The 21424-nt window shown below is 40.5% G+C and overlaps 3 protein-coding genes across 3 annotated transcripts; all 3 read right to left on the reverse strand.

The window, feature by feature from the left end:
* Nucleotides 1–227: 227 nt before the first annotated feature.
* Nucleotides 228–702, reverse strand: LOC130140144 (EPIDERMAL PATTERNING FACTOR-like protein 8; the record flags this gene model as incomplete). Its single annotated transcript, XM_056318758.1, has 1 exon — nt 228–702. A coding segment is annotated over one exon (240 nt), but the record flags the coding sequence as incomplete, so codon positions are not given.
* Nucleotides 703–1173: 471 nt separating this feature from the next.
* Nucleotides 1174–2030, reverse strand: LOC115686206 (EPIDERMAL PATTERNING FACTOR-like protein 8). The gene is made up of 2 exons (XM_056318915.1): nt 1777–2030; nt 1174–1552 (listed from the first exon to the last, which is right to left on the reverse strand). Exons 1-2 carry the CDS (start codon nt 1868–1870, stop codon nt 1317–1319), a joined length of 330 nt encoding a protein of 109 aa, XP_056174890.1. The 5' UTR covers nt 1871–2030; the 3' UTR covers nt 1174–1316.
* Nucleotides 2031–7082: 5052 nt separating this feature from the next.
* Nucleotides 7083–10700, reverse strand: LOC115686181 (EIN3-binding F-box protein 1-like). The gene is made up of 2 exons (XM_030611391.2): nt 10371–10700; nt 7083–9741 (listed from the first exon to the last, which is right to left on the reverse strand). Exons 1-2 carry the CDS (start codon nt 10393–10395, stop codon nt 7844–7846), a joined length of 1923 nt encoding a protein of 640 aa, XP_030467251.1. The 5' UTR covers nt 10396–10700; the 3' UTR covers nt 7083–7843.
* Nucleotides 10701–21424: the final 10724 nt, after the last annotated feature.

Consider the following 21424-nt stretch of genomic DNA (forward strand, 5'->3'; position numbering starts at 1 on the left):
ACTCCAGTGGGAATAATGAAGTTCTTCATGCTAAAGCCTCATCATTCTTCCACAAGGTAACTCCCATTAAAATACTTGCAAGAACTCATCTTCCACAAGTACAAGCAAACTAGAACACCCCCCCCCCCCCCCCAATCCGACCAAAAAAAAACAAAAACTTAGAACCCCCAAAATGATAAATTAGAAAACGAGGAAAAAAGAACAAAAACAAAAGCTAAGAAAGAAGAATGACCCAGAACTCAAAACGTAAGAGACAGCCATGTGAAACCACAAATCTTCCCTTGAAAGGACCAGATCACATCCATCACTGCAATTACAGGAAAAGAGCAGATGGAACCTGTCCATTTTCGATGCTCTTTAGCTAGATTCTGTACAAGTGAATTGATGAACATTCATATGAACGTACTATAGATGTCACTTAACTTAGTACGTGAGGAAAATTACAGAGTTTGATTTATTTAATCAAGGTTGAAAAAGCTTGTTGCCACATTTGCACTTCCAAGTGAGGAGGTAGTAGCTATCACTTCCCTCATGGCTTGAAGCCCCAACATCTTCTGCTCCTCCACCTCCTACTGCTGGAGGATGAATCACCAGAGTGGCCATGCATGGCCTGCAACTCAAGCACCTGTTGACACATATCGGTGGCCTTGAACCCACCATCTCTCTTCTGATCTTCAAAACTTCAGTCACTTCTCCCACTACACAACAAAAAATAAGTCAGACCAAAGCAAGATTTTGATCAGATGACCTCTTCAACTTATGATTGTGGTCATCATCTCCAACTAGTAGCTATACAGTCACTGTCATCTACTCTGCATTTAGAGTGTTAAGTTTGGAACAGGCATAAGACTCCAGTGGGAATAATGAAGTTCTTCATGCTAAAGCCTCATCATTCTTCCACAAGGTAACTCCCATTAAAATACTTGCAAGAACTCATCTTCCACAAGTACAAGCAAACTAGAACACCCCCCCCCCCCCCCCCCCCCAATCCGACCAAAAAAAAACAAAAACTTAGAACCCCCAAAATGATAAATTAGAAAACGAGGAAAAAAAGAACAAAAACAAAAGCTAAGAAAGAAGAATGACCCAGAACTCAAAACGTAAGAGACAGCCATGTGAAACCACAAATCTTCCCTTGAAAGGACCAGATCACATCCATCACTGCAATTACAGGAAAAGAGCAGATGGAACCTGTCCATTTTCGATGCTCTTTAGCTAGATTCTGTACAAGTGAATTGATGAACATTCATATGAACGTACTATAGATGTCACTTAACTTAGTACGTGAGGAAAATTACAGAGTTTGATTTATTTAATCAAGGTTGAAAAAGCTTGTTGCCACATTTGCACTTCCAAGTGAGGAGGTAGTAGCTATCACTTCCCTCATGGCTTGAAGCCCCAACATCTTCTGCTCCTCCACCTCCTACTGCTGGAGGATGAATCACCAGAGTGGCCATGCATGGCCTGCAACTCAAGCACCTGTTGACACATATCGGTGGCCTTGAACCCACCATCTCTCTTCTGATCTTCAAAACTTCAGTCCCTTCTCCCACTACACAACAAAAAATAAGTCGGACCAAAGCAAGATTTTGAGCAACAAGAAAGCAAAACCGGTCAATGACTTCAACTGCTAGGTACTAGGATTCTTCACTGTAGGGAAATCCTTGTTTTCTGGCTTTACTCACATTTTCACTCGAAAGAGAGTGACATGTGCTTCACTTGATGGGCATGCTTTTGTTTTGGACAGCGTAATGAATAAAAGTTTGACGTTTTTACCTGTTAAGGGAGAGAGACAGAGCAGGAAACAAGCAAGGAGTACAGTAGCTTTTAGCCCACTTTGGTGGTATTGGTAGTAAATTGATGAAGCCATCACTCGGAGACACTTTGATTGATTCCCACCAGATCCCGCGCTTCTCTCTGCAACTTTGCTTGTTGGGAGGGGACAATTATGTTAATGAAGTCGCTGCTTGAGTTAACAGAAAAAACAACTGTTGATAAGGATGGTTACTTTTCTCTGTTTTTTTTTTTGTTCTTTTACGGTGCATGGAAAACTGGACAAAAAAATTGAATGGTTGAAGGGTAGTTCAGGGACAAAGTTGGTCACTGTTCCCATCACAGTGGACACTTCTGTTGCTGAAGTTGCTGGCTCAGTAATTAATTGCCACCCTCAGTGTACAGCGGTCATGAAAACGACTCCATTCCTGGTCTACCGGAGATTTTCTCGCATGGGAAGAAAGAAGCCAAAGCAAAGCCAGAGAGAAGGTAATAATATCACGTGTTTCTTCATTTCAAAACACTACGGTCCAGGCTCTGGTCTCCATCAGTTAAAAGGAACCTTCTTTGTTTTAACTTTTATCAAGAGGGCATGTAAAAGCTTTCCACTGAACATAAAGTGAATCGAGAACAGTTTTCAATATCAAGAATCATCATGAAGGTGTGCTTGAAGTAGGGATGAACTGTATACTATACCAAATCATGACAGTTTTATCTAATCGAAAGAGCTATCGGCAACCTTCTAAGGTTGGCACAGTTTGTTTGGGTCTAGACAATTTCCATATTAGGAATTACAAGTCATCCAATCAAATCCACTGATTGCATGCAGATTATTTCTGGATCAGGACCGCCTGCATAGGTCAAAAGCTTGAATTTAATCAGTTTGTGAGGTTTGTATTCATGAATTTTTAAGTAACCTAGTTTATGCGCTCATGTTCCTGGATTATAAAAAAGAAGTTTTTTTAAGTTCCTCCCGTATTTTAAATTTAATGTTTGTACCGAACCACTTCTCCAAAATATGTCAAATCTTCAAGAATTTTCTTTCCTCTAAAATGTTTGATAACTCTCTTTTACTCACATTACAGATGCCAATTATATTTGATCATAGTGATGTTCCTTATTTACATTACATCATGCCAATGTTAAGACATTATAACTCTTAAACTCGTTGTATAGTTAAGGCATCTTAAGAAAAATGTCACTTTATATCAACTTTGGGCTTCGTATGTGTAGCGAAGCTTCGTATGTGTAGCCAAAAACAAGCAATTTGGAAAATGTTTTTCTTAATTTCAATTTGAAAAAAATAGTCAACCAAAAGTATGTTCATCATTAACTACAATCTACGTCTAAATATTTATTAATAATAAGAACATTTTTTATTCTTATTTTCCTAAGTGACATAAACAATCAAAATTAAGAATTTCTTATCTAAATTGTTGATTTTTCGTGAAATAAATGAAAACATGATAGGGAATATATTTCACGTTTCTTACTATATCTTGTCAGCTGTTATACATTACACCACAACTTGTGTGTGTATATATATGCATTCAATAAAAAAAATGCACGGACTGGACTACATTACGAAATTTTTTGTGAATAAAAGTTAAATCCATAATAGTTCTCACAGTTTATCCCCTCTCTTCCTTCGGTACGGGTATTTTGTGCTTCAAACCATTATAATCAAAGGCAATCAACTATGCAATTAACCAAGTAATCGTGTGGCTTGACAAGGAATTTCGTCACCTTGTGACTATTATAGTTATGGGGGGCCGTTTACATAGGCTTCGGTCATCGGCTCCACTGTCATCAGGTCACCATTCAAGGAAAATTAGAATGTCCCCTCTCTCAATGGATTAATCAAGAGCAAATTCACATTAACGTGTAAGACCCTAAGGACGATAAAGTAATCTAAAATTAGGGGAGCTTCTATGATATCGCGATTTCGAATATTTATTTACATTACCAATTTGTTATATCATCTTCTTTACATCATATTCGTTCATTTCATCTTTTATTCTCACTGTACAAAAAAAGATCATGATATGTGATGAAGGACACTGATGAGAAGTGTAATGTGACTACACGTTGCCCTCCTTTTCCTTCTCCAAGTTGAATTCAAACAGCCTGGGGCCTCTTCTCTCTTAACGTCCAATCCATCTTCTGCTGCAATTGTCAGCCAATTAAAAAGTACACTCTTTGACCACCTCGTGAAAATTCATTTTGTGCCGTTTTGTCTCTCACGAGTCACGAACTCAATTCCCTATGCAAGTGAATTTTTGGTATAATTCTTGAAAGAAATGATTAATATTACGAAAAATTCCAAACTGATATATTTATGATAAATTTATTTTAAATAAATTTTTTGATCACAAAAAATTCCAAACTAATACATCTTTGATAAATTTATCTCAAATTAATTTTTCGATTGCAAAAAATCCCAATCTGGTACACATGTGACAATATTTTTAAAAAATATTTTGAGATTCATTTATTTTATAAGCGATACAATCCATCATTTTTAAAAAAATATTTTTCGAATTATTTATTTTCAGTAAAATAAATGGAGCAGTAATTTATGTATTTTTTATTGAGGTGACCTGACTTAATCATTTTCCTTCACAAAATTTGAATGGTTGATTCCTTGTAACTACTAGTTAAGATATACGATGATAATCACTGAAATAACAACAATTTGTCCCATCTGATTTACCTAGTCAACAAAGCAGATTTTCTTAGCCTTTCTGTCATTTTCTTTTTTATCCTTTCATGTGTTGGTACATATTTATTATCATAAATCTATCATCTCATTACTTTTAGAATATTTGCCCTTTTGTGTAAGTTTTCCAACTTTAGCAATTTAAAAAGGCTGTGCTTTTTCCACACATTCTGTAATTAAAGCACTCCTCAATGTAGTGTTACAACGATTTTACCCTTCATGAGTCTCGCCTTTACTATGAACTTCCCATCCCCTCCAATAGAGTTGAAGAGGACGCGATAGAGTCACGGTAAAACACCACCTTGAAAAACATAAAGAAACACCACAGCTTGAATCTCCAATTCAATTACTGAGAAGCTTTTTCACCATATTCAAGTAAGAAACTAGAAAACAATCCAAGCTGAAAACACCACATCGAAAAATAAATCGAAATAGAGATACAAAAATTTCTCCTCCTTAGTACATGGGATTAGCAAGTGGGGTCAAAAGAATTTCTTTGAACTCAAGTCGGTCTTCAAGAAAGAGAAAATGAAGGTTGTGGCAGAATGCTTTGACTCCTTGTCAAGGCACTTGGCAATATAAATAACTTAAGGGTAACAAACAATTTGATCATGATGTAAAGAAATTGTACTCCTTGACCTTTGCCATGTCCACACGGACTTTTCCTTAACCCTCACCACTCGCTCTGTCAGTGGCGGCAAATTCAGAGTGACGTGGAGGTCCTGAGCTTCGATCAACGTCACCTATAGGTACCATAGCTTTGGAGATTGGTAGACCTTAGAGCACGTCCGAGGCACGTACAGCACGTCCGAGCTCTACGCCTTGGGTGCCAATCAAGACGGAAATTTAGATGTTGCCGGAGATGCGGCTCTTCTCTACTGCGTCACCGCCCTCAAGGCGGTACCATAGTGGATCCAGCGTATTGTCCGACAGATCGCGGACTAGCACATTGGAGAAGCCGAAGCAGACCTGCCCAAAAAGATCTTCGACGGCGAGTCCCGGCAGAGATCTACAGCGTGGAGCCTTGCCAACTCGAGCTTGTTGTGGCCTCACAATTCTGAAAATACCACCCTCTAAATCCTCCTCAACTTTACCCGAGGATACCACGTTTCACAAAAAGCTTGAAAGCAGGATTGCTTGCAAAAGAGAGAACGGAAAAGATGAAGGAAATTGGGATCCACAATAAAAGAAAGGAAAAAAATTCAATGCATAGTAATTCTCGGATGGTGAAAGGTGGGACACATGAAGGGTAAAATCGTCAGAATAGTGTATTGAGAAGTGTTTTAGCCAATGAAGGAGTGGAAAAAGCGCGACTCTTTAAAAATTAAGAAAGTAAAAAAATTTATTAACATTAAAATCTACAATATAAAATCTATAATTTTTAATATAAAGTGAAGAGTCTCTCCTACTTTTAAGGGATTTTAATATTTCTGTTCCCCAAATATCTTTGAATAATTTACAAATATTGTGTCCATGGACGATGATAATTCTAATTTATTTCTCACATGTTTCAATAATAAAATTTGAATATTTTCTATCCCACAACAAATTTCTTGAAAAGAAATTCAAATCTTGATATATCTTTCTCTTTCGGAATATATTTCTCTATATAATTTGATCATATTATGTGTTTTTGTCAACAAATATTTCCATCAAATTTTCGTGTGCATTTGCTAGTATAACAATAAGCATTAAATTATCCGCTAAAACCCACGGCTTCCCGCCTCCGCCTAGTCGTACGTGTGGCACGCTAGCCCGGTGTGTCGCCGACGGCGGCAATGGCATCCCAACATTCTCCGTACCGGCAATGGCGACTTCACTCCGAACCCCATAGACCGCGCCTTCATTGTTATGGAATGACAGAAATCAGTATGGCTTTTTGACAAATTTCTGTATCAGGAATTGGCCAATCTCCACCTCTCTAAAAATGTCTTCCTTTTGTGCTTAAAGTTTATCAATCAGATAGAATGTATGACCAAATGATATATTAAGGCTAGTTTTGATGAGATTAACACAATCTGCTTATGTTTCCAGGTAAAAGAGACCGTTTATCTGCTGTCTCTGCGATCTTCGTCACAAATTCGGACCATCCCTTCAGGGCACTAACGCATACTTCGCATGCTTATACTCGAAGAAACATGGTAGACTAAACACTAATAGTTAAGCAACATCCCTTTAACGTCTTGGGACAATCTTGGATCGATCTTCTAAATTTCATTGCACCTTTCTTCTTAGCGAAGCCGAATGGCGATAAAGCATAAGACTCGTCCTTATCGTCGACAGCTTTCGAGCAGTGAAGAAAACAGTTCGATTGTTGTCGTCGTCGTGAGTGGTACTGGTTAGCGATTCGAATTTTTGGTAAAGTTGATAGCAGCCTTACTTTTAGCAACCACCGCGACAAAAACTACTACATTGAACTGGAAAGATAACAGTCTATCAACAGTTAAGTTCCATATCTGATGTGACTCCGTATCATATCCTCAGACCATTCAAGGTTACTTTGAATCAACTAGGGAGGGAGCACAAGGACCAAGGCCATGAAATGAACAAGCAAGCATCCATTCACGGGTAAAACAACTGCACATCTATGAGAACATGAACAAATACACTGCTTTTATTTCACGTGACAAACTATAACACCAACATATAGACGGGGTAGATTCTAACGAGGTGCGGCGAAATGGTTGGAGAAACTATCCACGCCCCAATACCCGGAAAACCAAGGCTCGGTTAGAAAAAACAACCTCACATCAAGAAGGTTGTGATGGCAGACTGCGTGAGCAGCTGCCATGGCCTGAGCCCTAGAACACCAAGGCATTGTAAGTGTGAAAAGCAACTGCGACCATCACCAAAACTCTGAAGAATGACCCACCCATGACATACAAGGATCTGGAACAAGAAAGACCTGTCAGAACCGAAATATTCCTGTAAGTGCAAGGATCCAGAAGCGGAGAAAAGCCGATCGTGAGCAGCATAGTTGACCAGCATGATCCCGAGCTAAAACAGCAGATACCAACCCGGGCATCATAAAAACTCTATAGAAACTGATGATGAACTAAACCAGAACATGGCCGGGATATTCTCAGGAAAATCTGGCCATAAACGACTCCTGTTGTTTTGGGGAGGCAAAACTACGAAGAACAGATTCCCAATTCCGAAACCTGCCAAAAAGAAGGCCATATTCCCTGAAAAAAGGACCAAGCACTGGATTACTTCACCCATATCCGCTGGATCCTGAACCCAAAAACTAACACAAACTGTAGCTGTCCACATATGCCGAGTTGAATTCTAAGTCTTCATAATAAATAAATCCAATCGTCTGATGAAACTGCAATTTTCATCCACTCCCAATCAAGCGAGAATATCACACCTCCAAAGCTCTTCCAAAAGCAGGTCGACCGAACGAGTGCTGATTGCAGTGCAATGTTGGAGATTTAAGCCTAAAAGAGTGCGGCCCACTTTCTTAAGAGCAGGCAAGCACTTGTCTGACACCAAAGAGCAACCAGACATGGAAAGGACTTGCAAATTCAGTTGACTAGAGCAAGCCAATGCCGTCAATCCAAAATCCGAAATTGCACACTTCGAGACATCGAGATCAGATAGCAGTTGGCAATTTTCTGCGATAGCCAGCAGGCCCAGATCACCAATTTTTGTGCAACCATCCAGAATCAGTGCCTCAAGGGTCCTACCATGCAACTTAGCCATTGCTGAAACCACTCGATCCGTCAGGTTGATGCATCCACTGAGGTTAACCTTCACAAGACCATCCTCACAGCATTCAAGCAGTCGTAAAATCCCTTCATCCGTTATTCCTGTAATCCCACTCAATTCTACTTGCTGCAGATGTGGGCAAATCTTCCCAAGTGTCACCAAGCACGCATCAACAAAGCCTGGGCAGTTGCGAATGGAGAATGAGCGCAGGGACTTGCAAGAAGACACTTGAGGTGATCTAAAATCAAAGCCCTTAAATCCCCAGCAGTTTGTCAAAGCAAGGGATTTTAGTTTATCCCCACAATCAACGAGAAGACCAAATAGTCCAGACAGGGTAATCCTGTGGCACTCCTCCAATTGCAGGCTCTCGAGTGAACTTGCTGACTTCATGAGAGAAACAAGGCCACCATCTGATAGGAATGCAGATGAACGGATGCATAACTGCTTAAGATTAGGGCAACCTTTCCCCAGAGATTCAAGTCCCAAATCAGTAGCACCCCGACAAGCAGCGACTATCAAAGACCTCAACCTTTGCAAACCATGACCATTGCCCATGACCCAAAACCCTCTCTCAGTGACATTATGAAGGCTGGTAAGGGTTAAATCATTAACAGCCGTGGCATAGTGCCCAATGACCGCAAGAGATACATCAGTTATGTTTAATGCCTGCAATTTGACCTTTGTTAAGGCACTACCAGCCCTAGAAATCAGACCAACAACGCCCTGATCTGAAACACCGGGGCAATTTTTGATCGAAATGGACTTCAGATTCTGGCAGAACTGTCCAACAGCTGCCAAACCTTCATTTCCAATGCTAGAACAAGTCTCTATTGATATGTTGGTCAAATTAGGGCAATTCCTCGCAACTGCGACCAAAAATTTGTCGGTAATTTGGGGACAATGGCAAAGATCTAGCTTCTGAAGCTGACGACAACCATTTGCAATCTCGAGTAAACCTTCATCTCCGACAGAAGATAAGTGCCAAAGGGACAGGGCCCTAAGGGAGGGGCAACCGTGTGCAATTGCCCCAAGACCAAGTTTCGTCACCCGGGATGACTTGCTTCCCCTGATTGAAAGTTTGCCCAATCCCCCACGATCAGCAGTCCCCACAGCTATGGCAGCAAGACGAATATCAGTAGCCTTTTTCCCTTCCAAGCTCCTAGAGAGAAATCCATCGTCCTCAGAGACCACTTCCTCTCCCCCACTAGTAGGAGCCAAATTGTTCTGTGATCTGAGTTCATTGGGACATATGTTGCTTAAAAGTGTGAGCCAGCGCTTGGATACACAAGCACAGGCACTCCTCTCCTGGCCTCCTGGCAACCTTCTGAATATCTCAAAGAGACACTCATCTGGAAGAACTTCGATTGTGTCCTGCCTTTTCTGCTCGAATAGGTCCTCACTGAAAACAAATGGAGCGTTGATGCGGGACCTCTTGCGAGGAGGAAAATATACGTCCACATGTTTACCAAGGGACAAAAAGAGGCTAGCTTCCTTTGGGCTTGGGTATATTGACCCCCCAGAGTAAAAATCCTCACCTCCTGAGAAAAAAATGAACGTGTTCAGGTTACAAATTTGACCACCGCTATGTGACCTTCAAATCATAGATCCACGGTTCACATATGCTTTTCACTTCTTCAAATAATTTTATTCAAAATTACCTAAAATTCTTTTAAGTGTTGTACCGGATCAAGGTTCAAATTTTCAAGCATCTTTCAATTATCAAAAACAAAAAACAACTCATAATCTATATAAGGTCACAACTGTGATTGACCTTCTAAATTAAGCTAAAGGGAACGACACAAATCCTAGAAAAAAGCTGAAACCCAAAATCCTCCACAATCAGCTTATCCTAATATCAATTAGCTTATCACTAACAGACAAGACCAATTCAGCTTATCGCAAAAATCACAACAAAGCTGAAGCAACTACATATAGATCAGCCTATTACCAAACCCAAATCAAGCCAAGTTCCTCCAAATCCCATAAAATATGTTTCTAAGCAACTACGTCCCCTGAAAAACCTAAGTTGAGCTATCATCTAGAATAAGTAACACCTAAATAACCTAAAAAGAGCAGATTTTGAAGCAAACCCACGAACGCCAACGATGGATCGAGCACAAACACCGAAGCAAGAAACAGTTTCACAGGGCAGAGCTCGGGGTCTTACCAGTGAATCTGAGGACCTTTGACATGGGGACGGGTCCAAGAACTCTGGGAGGCGGATTCCGAACCGGTCTCGACCCAACAACCCTCGAGAGAGAGTGCAAAAAGGGCAGATCCCGCGACTATCAAGAAGGTCAGGGCGAGTTGCAGAGCTTGCGGGCAAGAATGCATGAGAAAGGGGAGGGCGGCGAAGAGAGGGGAGATGGCGAGGAACCCTATCAGATAGGGCAAAAAGAAGAGGAGAGGAGGGGGAGAGGAGGAAGGGAAGATGGAGAGGAGAACGATGGGAGGTCTGCGTATACGTAAAGACGGGAGCCTTTTATGAATGGTGGTGGGGGAGGAAGCTGTGACATGACAGAGAGAGAGAAAGAGAGAGGGAGAGGGGAGGTTAGGGGAGAATAATGAGACAAATGCAATGCATTTGCTTAAAGAAAGTGTGTACAAATCCAATGTAAGGTGCATTGCACCTGTGCATGGATGGTGGCAATTTGCTGAGTTTAATATTACTCTCTCTCTCTCTCTTTTGTTTTGTTTTGTTTTTGCTTTTTTGTTTTTTGAGTGTTTTGGGTGCAATGGATGGGAAATCCTTGGACAAAATTGTCTACCCACGTTTTCTCACGAAATAAAAAAAAAGCTCGCAAAGGGACGGACACGGTGGGCAGGACCTTCCCCCGACCCCAACGACACGAATTTTTCTTATAAAAAATGGGGATAGGGATTTCGGTGAGGTGGGGCGTACGGGGCGAGCCATCGCCCCGTTTATCTAATACATTAAATATATGCGCCGTTTAACATAAACGACAATCAATTTAATTAGGGGGCTTCCTTGGATCCTTGGTGTTCAGTATGAAGGGGAGCTTTCGCTCCTATAAGTGTCTTCGTGGCCTGTTCCCAACCTGTGGAGCGGGCTCTATGGATACGTTCCTTGTTTTAACATACTGGTACCCGTGCGTTTCGTACCCCTACTTCCCCCCGAATCTTTTTCTTCCCCAGAGGGAGGGAATACCCTTTAGAAGTTTTGATGCCGAAGCGCGATAGAAATTAGGCTAAACAGAAGAATCGAAACGATAACGAGGAACAAACTGTTCTTTCAATCGATTAACAATCGATAAGTTTTCAAAACATCCAAAAACTACTGCCTCTCAAAACCCTAAAAACGAGTTTATAAAGGGTGTTAACCCTAATGACAAAAAAAAACGCAAAAAATACAAAAATACCCTTAATTCGAAAATTACTAAAATAATTAAAAAAAACCATCTAAACGACCCCGAATCGTAAAAATCCATCGTTAGTCATAGCCAAAGGATATGAGTATTGATCAGCACGTCGTTTCGCTTCAGCCGACCAAATTTGAGCTCAATCCGACATTATTGACTTCAAGCCCGCCGGTTTGTCCAATCGCATAACGGGTCCGCCGGTCCCCTAGGTGCATCATCCTCCCCTGCTAGAGAAAGATTCGTCCTCGAATCTGCTTCGTCATCATTGTCATCAATCTCTTCAGGGTCTTCTTCCTCTTCAGTGTAGTAAGGTGACAAATCTGCTACATTAAAAGTTCCAGAAACATTGTGCTCACCCAGCAATCCAGGTGGCAACTCTTCCGGTACGACATCAGCAAACTCCTCAAGCAAGGGCAGAACTTAGGTAGGAATTTCGAGACTGTCAGAATTCCGCTCCATCACCACAATGGCAAAAAGCTCAGGCGCGTTCACTGCTTCTTCTAGAAATTCTGACCTGGACAGCAAATTATTTTTCACTTCCTTTCTCAAATCTGAAGGACCTAGGGTAATGGTTCGGCCATCCTTCTTGAAGGTATAGGTATTTCTGAAACCATCATGCTGTGTCTTTCTGTCAAACTGCCACGGCCTCCCCAATAAAATATGGCAAGCATCCATTGGGACTACATTACACCACACCTCATCGATGTAATTTTTTCCAATCGAAAATTGCACAAGACACCTTTTGCTCACCTTCACCCTGTTCCCTTTTCTAAGCTACGACAGCTTGTATGGTTGAGGATGATCTTCTGTTTTCAACCCCAACTTTTCCACCATAGTCGTGGACACCACATTCTCGCAACTCCCACCATCTATTATCATGCTGCATACTTTTCCTCTACTAGTGCACTTAGTATGAAAAATATTATGTCTAAGCCATGATTCATCTTCCTGCTACAGCAACATTTAATATTCTTCTAACGACTAGGGACTCACCAGAATCAGCATAGATAATCTCTTCCTGTTCCGCATCCGCATCCTCTTCTTCGCCTTCAGATTCATCATAAACTGGGCCTTCATAAAAAACTGGATTATCAACAAGCATCACAATCTGTCGGTTCGGACACTCAGCAGCAAAATGCCCGAATCCCTGACACTTGAAACACCGCTTGGCTGCAGTTCCTCCCCCTGCTAGTTCAAGACTACTCGCCCCTCGTTGGATGCGGGTTTAGAACTCACATCCTTAATCGTGACCGGTGTCGAATTTACCTGCAGATGTTCCCGCTTTTCCTTGGGATTCTTTATCGACCACTTGGAACCCGCCCGACCACTTAGAATTACTGCTCTTTCTTTTAAACTGCCCCTCCACCTCTAGGGCTAGTCTACACACATCCTCATATGTCCAATACTGCTCCAATACTGCTGTAATTGGACAACATCAGAGATCTCATATCGCAGCCCTGCTAGATATCGTGCAATCGTCTGCTCGTCTTCCTCCGCCACATCACAACGCATCCGCAAGCGATCAAATTCTTCTGTAAATTCCTCAACTGTTTTATCACCTTGCTTGACGTTATGATACTCGATAAACGCCTCTTGCCTATAATGGATAGGCAAAAAAAAATTCTGCAATAACTTTTTCATCTTCTCCCAGCGGTTTACTTTTGATTTCCCCTCTCTAGCACGCTGCCTTTTCACATGCTCCCACCATATCGAGGCATGTTTTCGTAGCCTAATAGCCACTAATTTAACTTTCTGCTCTTCAGTCAGATCCTTAATATCAAAGATCCTCTCTACTGTATGTAACCAATCAATAAACTCATCAGGATGAGCCTTACCATTAAATTCAGGAATCTCGATTTTCATCCCGAAATTTTGAGAAGAGCGTTGATTTCCAGGTCGTACTCCTCGATTCCGCCCCTGGTTCATAACCCCGAAAGGATTTACGTCCTCCTCTTCATCATCGGATGGATCCTCAGATTCTGCTTCTTCTTCGGATTGAATGCCCAATCTCACCACCGCAAGTTGTCGCTCCAAATCCTGGATTCGTCTTCTCTGTTCTTCAATTTCTACGTCTCGCAGATCTCTTAGACGCGGTTGGTCGTCTGCTTCAGGAACGCCTCCACGCCCCCGGCCACCACGAGCCCGCGTCCATGACCGCGATTCTGTTCAGCCATTGATTCAAGCAACCTGTGCTTTGATACCAATTGATGCCGAAGCGTGATAGAAATTAGGCTAAACAGAAGAATCGAAACGATAACGAGGAACAAACTGTTCTTTCAATCGATTAACAATCGATAAGTTTTCAAAACATCCAAAAACTACTGCCTCTCAAAACCCTAAAAACGAGTTTATAAAGGGTGTTAACCCTAATGACAAAAAAAAACGCAAAAAAATACAAAAATACCCTTAATTCGAAAATTACTAAAATAATTAAAAAAAACCATCTAAACGACCCCGAATCGTAAAAATCCATCGTTAGTCATAACCAAAGGATATGAGTATTGATCAGCACGCCGTTTCGCTTCAGCCGACCAAATTTGAGCTCAATCCGACATTGTTGACTTCAAGCCCGCCGGTTTGTCCAATCGCATAACGGGTCCGCCGGTCCCCTAGGTGCATCAAGTTTTACATCCCGATTAGAATCAAGATAGAGCTTTTTAAGGATTTGCTCATGTCCTATAAACTATATTAATATGTGCCTTATCAAAATAAATTTATGATATTAAATTATCCACTTAAAATTACGATTTTTCGTAATAACTCTACATAATCTGTTTTGTAAAGAAATTTTCATTTAACTATTACATTAATTTATATATAACATTAACGTAAGTTACCCAAGCATTAAAATGATATATTTCTATTATTAACATGTATACTATACTACAATTTAATCGAAAGAACAATATAACAATATTAGCAAATAACTTGAAATTTCATTTAATCAATCTTGGCAAAAAGAAAGATGCAACTACATGATAATCATCTATTTCTATAAGCAGCTTAAGTATGAAAAGGCATTTGTTAAAAGTAAAATGTAAAAGTCATTAGTCAACTTGATTTCTAATAATAGTTACAATTTTCCTTTGTAATTAACATATCTAAAACTACATTTGTCCCTAATGGAATATTGCGTTAGTTGACATTGTCAAATTTATAGAAATGTTTGTAATACCCATGCCAATAGCTTACCATAGGAAGAAACATGGATATAGTTTATATGTAATTATAAATATCGCAAAAATATTCTCGATGCAGTTTTCATTCTCTATCAGGTTGGTTTCTTGAATGTCTTCATGCCTAATTTAGCACCTAATTTCCTAGATATATCAAGTAATCTTAGAACAGAAAAAGTCCTAGAGATGATGTAGACCAAATTTTCTATGTTAATTAAAACATTCCAACTTCATGGTAGTGTCTTGAAGCCCTTTATGCCCAGCTCGCTAGCAATGTTTTCTAAAGCCTCTTTGAAGACATTTGATAATTATAAACATAAAGGCATGTAACTTGGCTTCACAATCACTTTAATAAATTGACAATTGAATTCTATGTACTTGATAAATTTGAATTAGTAGCAATGCTTAAGGCTGCTATATTGTCAACATCCACTTTTTAACAGAAGGCAACCTTGAGATTCCTCGTTCTTTGAGCACATGGCTATCGGGGTGGTTGATCGAGTTGGTTTAGGCTCATTCTCATGTGGTTTAGAGTCCCTTGTTCACAAGTTTAATCTTCTAGTCGACCCTCAAATTTCAGGAAAATTTTAAATGCAATTAAGGCATTGGTTCGACTCATGCTATGTGCAAAAGAATTTTGATTTCTCTAACTCGCATTCGATGGTATAGCTATGACGAGCTCACTCAAATGATTATCCAGCTACGAGGGGGGAACTCCTATAATAACTCTCGGACTGTTGCTATTGCTGATCATCGCATCTTGCCCTTTTTGCTAGTGATAAACAATATTAAGTTATCAGTCTTCATATACTTTAACGAGATATATAATGTAATGATAATTAACTTTTAATTGCAAATCACTATTCATGATAGGAAAACTTCTCGATCGACGGTAAACCTTAAATCATGGCGTTGATTTTAACCGTTCCTTCTTCAGATTCAACATAAATCGATTTTCAGTGTTCATGGAACAAATAATGTTGGCTCGGGTTATCGTCAAACTATTAAATGAATCGATAGAAAAATGAATTCATTGACAACCTAACTTCGATTTTCTCCTTCTCTTTCCTTTTTTTTTTAATATACCAAAAAATCTCAATCATACTAACATGGACAATGTCTTTCTTTCCCAGCATGTGTCCACTTGCACCATTTTCTATTCCAATCCTCCATGGCCGGTGGTTCTTACAAAGTAAAAACTCTCTCTCTCTCTCTCTCTCTCTCTCTCTCTCTCTCTCTCTCTCTCCACGTGAAAATTGAGTTTTTAATTGCCCACTTGAGAAATTAAGAAATGCAATCCACGTGGCTTGACCTTTAAGGATTAGGGTTTTCCTAGTACCGCGTTCCCTTCCCTAGATTCTCTCTCACGACCCAACTTGGTGGTCACCTCTTTCTTCTTTTTTATTAAGGTTTCACCAGCTCATGTGGGTCGGACCGTGCACCTTTATCGGTTCAATGGTACATTTAATCTGCTCCAATTCGCAACTTTCCACAATGAATGTGATCATGAAATCAACTTCGGAACAAAGCAAGTGGGTTGATTTATTTTTTCGAGGTTTGTTTTTTTTTTTGGCTCGCCTCGAGACTTTTGTTAAGCGCTCTTGATTTCGATATTTTATGTCGTTTTTACGATGTTGAAAGCGAGTAAAGCCGACTAATTGCGCGCGTCTTAAGAAATTAAAATATGCAATTTGCAAAAAAAGAAGTACAAAGAAAATTATTAAGGGTAAATTAAGTAGTGGCATGGGCGCTCGATAATAGTCTCTCTCTCTCTCTCTCTCTTTTTTTTTTTTTTTGCTTGGTTGGTGATGGTCAATGGACCTGTCCACTTGCATTTTATCACTTGCTGAAGAGAAAACCACGTGTTGATGGGAAAGTGAGCACATGCGTGTTATGAAGATAAGCTCCAATAAGTTAGCCATGGCGGCCATGTACATGCGGGACTTAGCTGGATGTTAGCCATTTCTTTTTCCTCGAGGACAGCGCTCGCATGCCTTGAGCATTCATGAGGGTTTTCCTTAAATCTTTTGTATTCGGCTAAGCAGCAAACACTTAAAGAAAGGGAGCCGAAACTTCTACGAGAGCCTTTGTAGCTTGTCCGTTTAAGATACATGAGCGGCGGACTCTATAAATGCGTTTTTTATCTCGGTGCCCGCATGCTTTGTACCCCTAATTCCTTATGTATCTTTCTCTTTGTCAAAGAAATGGAATTCAAGTTCCGGACGAGAATCGAGATGAAACCTTTTAAGGACATACTTAGGTTCGGTAGCCAATATGCAGGACTTTGCTGGATGTTGCCATTTCTTTTTTCTCGAGGACAGTGCTCACACACCTAAAATATTCATGATTTTTTTGGCGGTTCTCGAGAACTTTCTCAACATTTTATTCTATTACTAAGGCTCCGTTCGTTTGGCGGAAAATATTCTCCTTTTGGAAAATATTTTCCCGGAAGTCATTTTCCTGGAACATAATTTTCCGGTGTTCGGCGATCAATATGAAAAAGTTTCGGAAAATATTTTTCGCCGGCGACTGGCGTCCGGTGGCGGCGTCCGGCGGCCGGCGGCGGCGACCGGCGGCGGCGGCCGGCGATCGGCGGCAACGTCCGGCGTCTGGGCGTCCGGCCCATAGCGGCGGCGGCAGCGGACCGGCGGCCATGGGCGGCAGCCGCCGCTGCGCCGCGACCGACGGCTAACGCCCGGCGGGCGGCGTTGTTGCCGGCCGCGACCGACGGCTAACGTTCGGCGGCGGCGACCGCGGCGGGCGGCGGGCAGCAGCGGCGGCCGGCGAACGACGGCTAACGTCCGGCGGCGGCGGGCGGCGTCGGCGACCGGCGGCGCTGCAGCGGCAGCGCGCCGGCGACTACGCGGCGGCGGGCGGCGACCCGCGGCGGCGGCGGCGGGCCGGTGGCGGCGGCGGGCGACCAGAAGCGGCCGGCGACGGCCGGCGTGAGGCCGGCAATCGGCGACGCGGCGGCCGGCGACGGCGACGGCGGCCGGCGATCGCGGCGGCGGGCGGGCGACCGCGGTGGCGGGCGACCGGCGGCGGCGGCCGGCGATCGGGCGGCGGCGGCGGCCGGCGACCGGCGGCCGCGGCGATCGGTGGCGGCGGCGGCCGGCGACCTTAGTGAAGAAGAAGAAGAAGAAGCTCCGGAAAATGATTTCCGCTTTTGAAGAAGCGGAAGTCATTTTCCGTAGACTTAGGCTATTTTGTGAGGGGGGGAAGGAAAATATTTTCCGGCGGAAAACGTTTTCCGCCCCCCGAACACCGGAAAACCCGGAAAATATTTTCCGGGAGAATATTTTCCGCCAAACGAACGGAGCCTAAAAGTGTTTTCTACTAATGTTCCCGTAATTGTATTTCCATCTCGAGAACTTTCTCAACATTTTATTCTATTACTAAGTGTTTTCTACTAATGTTCCCGTAATTGTATTTCCACTAATCGTTTTAATTTGTTGAGTAATGGGAGGATAAAATTGTTTACGCAAACAAAAGTTTTGCATTTGTGCTATACTACAAAACCTGCTCCGCATATAGGGTTGTCAATCGTTTCTATGGATCATATTTTTGCTCTATCAGGTCAAGGGAATACTGTTAAATGCAACCTTTTTAAAAAGCGAGCCTTCGACCAAAAAAAAAAAAAAAAAAAGCCAGCCAGAAAACATCACCCGAACACAATCTGTTTTATAAACAAGTAATTCGAACTCGAAATACATACCCCGTTCACTTATATAGGCTGATTGAGTTAGTCGAATTGCTAACATAATTCGAACAGACCATAATTAAACTTTGGCAACACAAAAAAACACGCTTGCATACTTGCAAAATAACCGTGTTTGTCTAAAGTCATTAAATCATACTTACCAATTTAGAAAAGTCAAAAGTGAGCAAGTACAAAATAGTTTTGGGGTATAAAATACAAAAGTTGCAAGATCCTAGCTCAGAAGTGGTTAAATATAGGGATTTACATGGAAATTTCACAGAAGAACATTTGTCTGCTAAACATAATTACAAAGTACCAACCTGAATTGACTAAACCTGTACGAGGTCAAATACAGTAGTCTCTTGGAGTGCAAGCATCTCTAAGTTCGCGAGTCAATCGGCACATTCGTTTCCTTCCTGATATACTTATGGCATAGTTTGAATTCGTTAATGCCCTTCAACAATTTCAAGATGTGTAAAATCAAGCCTACTTTTGCTTTGTCTGCCATGCGTTTTTTTTTATATATATTTTGGGTGGAAGTCTGCCACGAGTTGAGAAAGCAATAAGAGGTTGATTGCCACCTATATAACGATCGTTCCATGAACATGCTCTGTTTGTTTTGCGAAAAATAAATTATTTAAAAAATATTTTCTAAAAATGATCTCATGTATTGCTTAAAAAAATGGACGAATGAAAAAAAAATTCATCGTGCACGAAAATATTTAAACATAAATTATTGTATATAATGAAAATATTTATCATTAATTAAGAAATTTACGCGATATAAATAATTATTTTTAAAAAAATATTTTCTAAATCATTCATTTTTCGCGAAATAAACGGAAGATGCTTAACCAAATGAAGGTACGAAAGAACAAACACCCAAAAGCCATAGCTTTCCTTTCGCTTGATGTATCTAACAAGTTTGTTGAACTTGCACCAAATAATATTTAGTTTAACACTTATCTCTAAAAGTTTAAACCGTTAGGTAGAGGAAGATCGCATGCATATAAAATCCAGTCAAACTTAGTGGTCAAGCAATGTAGATACTTTAACACCCATCTCATATACAAACTAAATTGAAACTCTATGTCAAAAGGCATGTGGAATTGAAGAATGGGGAACCATAAAAACGCGGATTAAACTTGGGTCATGAAGAATGCGGAAATTTGTTTCCAATAGCATGCTAGATAATTCTCCCCAAAATTATCAAGTTAATAGAGCGAGTTGCGAGATTTTTTTTATCTCTTCACCTACCCTCGCACCAATGCTGATTTTGATGATGCATGCAAACTCGATGTGTGTAGACATAAATTTTTTGAAGCTTATTTGAGCATAATGAGAGGAACCGTAAGTGGGTGAAAGAAGTGAAAAACTGAACTTGAAATCTTCAACTCTGATAACCACTTGAAATTTAGCGAGCAACGATTTATTCCAAAAGTTTAAGACACTAGATGCAAATTGGACTAAAACCATATGAAGAAAGGCACATGGCAAAAACATACGTGACATAAAATACCTAGGGAATGAAGATTGCAAGACCTTGATTAAATACCATGTTAGAAAGTCCAACAAAAACACTTAAGTTAATAGAGTGCAGTGCTTGAGTACATATTATATCTTCAGCGAAATATCGTTACGGTTGTAGGAATTAAGTATCTCATCGCAACATGAATTGGGCGATAAGGATCACATATATGAACATTTAAGATAATTGCAAAGATAAGCACCCCATTTGCAATTATCTTAATTAGGACGATGAGATCCATGCCAACCTCGCGATGTGGTTGTCCAATACTTGCACATAAACTATGGTTATGCTTATCATAAACTAATGTAAAAGGCGATCCGAATCGATTCGATTTCGTCATCACTTTCGTTACCCTCATTCCAATGTGAAAATTCCATTCTAAATCGTGGAAGGTACGGAGGACTTGTCCAAGTTCGATGGACTCCATGATCATAGGGACCCAACCAATTTTTTTTTGAATTCTCTTGCCCCCGGTCAAAGAAGACTAGTAGCATTATTCAAAAACCCTTTTCCCATTCTAGGGTTTCGTGCATTGTCCATCTACCTTTGCTTTGGAAAACATCCCACTTGGATTAGATTACATGCCTTGATAAGAAAGGTCTCGATTCACCTAGAGAATCCACTTGGTATGCACGACCTTCATATAAAATTCAAACTCGATAACATACATCATGTTATGCATGAATGTGCATATTCTCTAGCTTATCTAATTCATTTGGTAAGTGCATGCATCGAACTATACTTTCTTTTTTCATGGCCGACCCATCATACCATTTCGCCACATGCATGCATCCTCTTCCCTGTCACTTGTCAGTTTTTCTTTACCAAATTCGTATGACCAACTTGGAGATTTTCTCCTTTGGCGAAATAAAATATTCGAGATTTTCTTTTTTTGGTGGGGGACAACCAAGTTGGAGAATGACAAAAAAGAAAGCTAGGAGAAGAGCTTACTCCAATATAACGTGGCTCAAGTGGAAGGATATAACAAAATATAGGCAATTAGGATTTGTGATTAGCTGTATGTATATGAAAGAAAATATATAAGTGGATCCTATTACTCTTTGATATTACTATTTGATATTTCTACAGCCTAAGGGTACGTTTGTTTTGGGGAAAACTCAATGATAAAAGAAAATATTTTCCGGAAAATCATTTTTCAAGAATGCATTTAGTTTTCCTTTGTTTGGTGATCCACAATGAAAATCGTTTTCTGATATTTGGATTTCATTGGAAAATGATTTAAATCTCATGACTTTATTTTAGGAAAAAATATTATTATATTTTAAAAAATCGAATTTTAAAATTTTTTATTTCTCTTTTTAATTTTATTTTTTTAAAAAAATTGAAATTTTATTATTATTTTTAAATTTTCTTTTTGCTTTTCTTTCCTTTTCTTTTTCCTCTTCCCTCCTCCTCCCTCCACTGCGATCGGCC

The sequence above is a fragment of the Syzygium oleosum genome, unplaced genomic scaffold, assembly GCF_021117445.2.
Source record: "Syzygium oleosum isolate NSW1041296 unplaced genomic scaffold, Sole_v2.1 Sole_v2.16, whole genome shotgun sequence".
Lineage (NCBI taxonomy): Eukaryota > Viridiplantae > Streptophyta > Magnoliopsida > Myrtales > Myrtaceae > Syzygium > Syzygium oleosum.

Bases quoted from the DNA above. Each gene is read 5' to 3' on its own strand.
- LOC115686206 (XM_056318915.1), bottom strand. From the start codon at position 1,870: ATGGCTTCATCAATTTACTACCAATACCACCAAAGTGGGCTAAAAGCT. The intron at 1,553-1,776 runs GTAAAAACGTCA...TTTGTTGTGTAG, and splicing joins CTGTCTCTCTCCCTTAACAG to TGGGAGAAGGGACTGAAGTT.
- LOC115686181 (XM_030611391.2), bottom strand. From the start codon at position 10,395: ATGTCAAAGGTCCTCAGATTCACTG. The intron at 9,742-10,370 runs GTAAGACCCCGA...TTTTTTTCTCAG, and splicing joins AAAGGTCCTCAGATTCACTG to GAGGTGAGGATTTTTACTCT.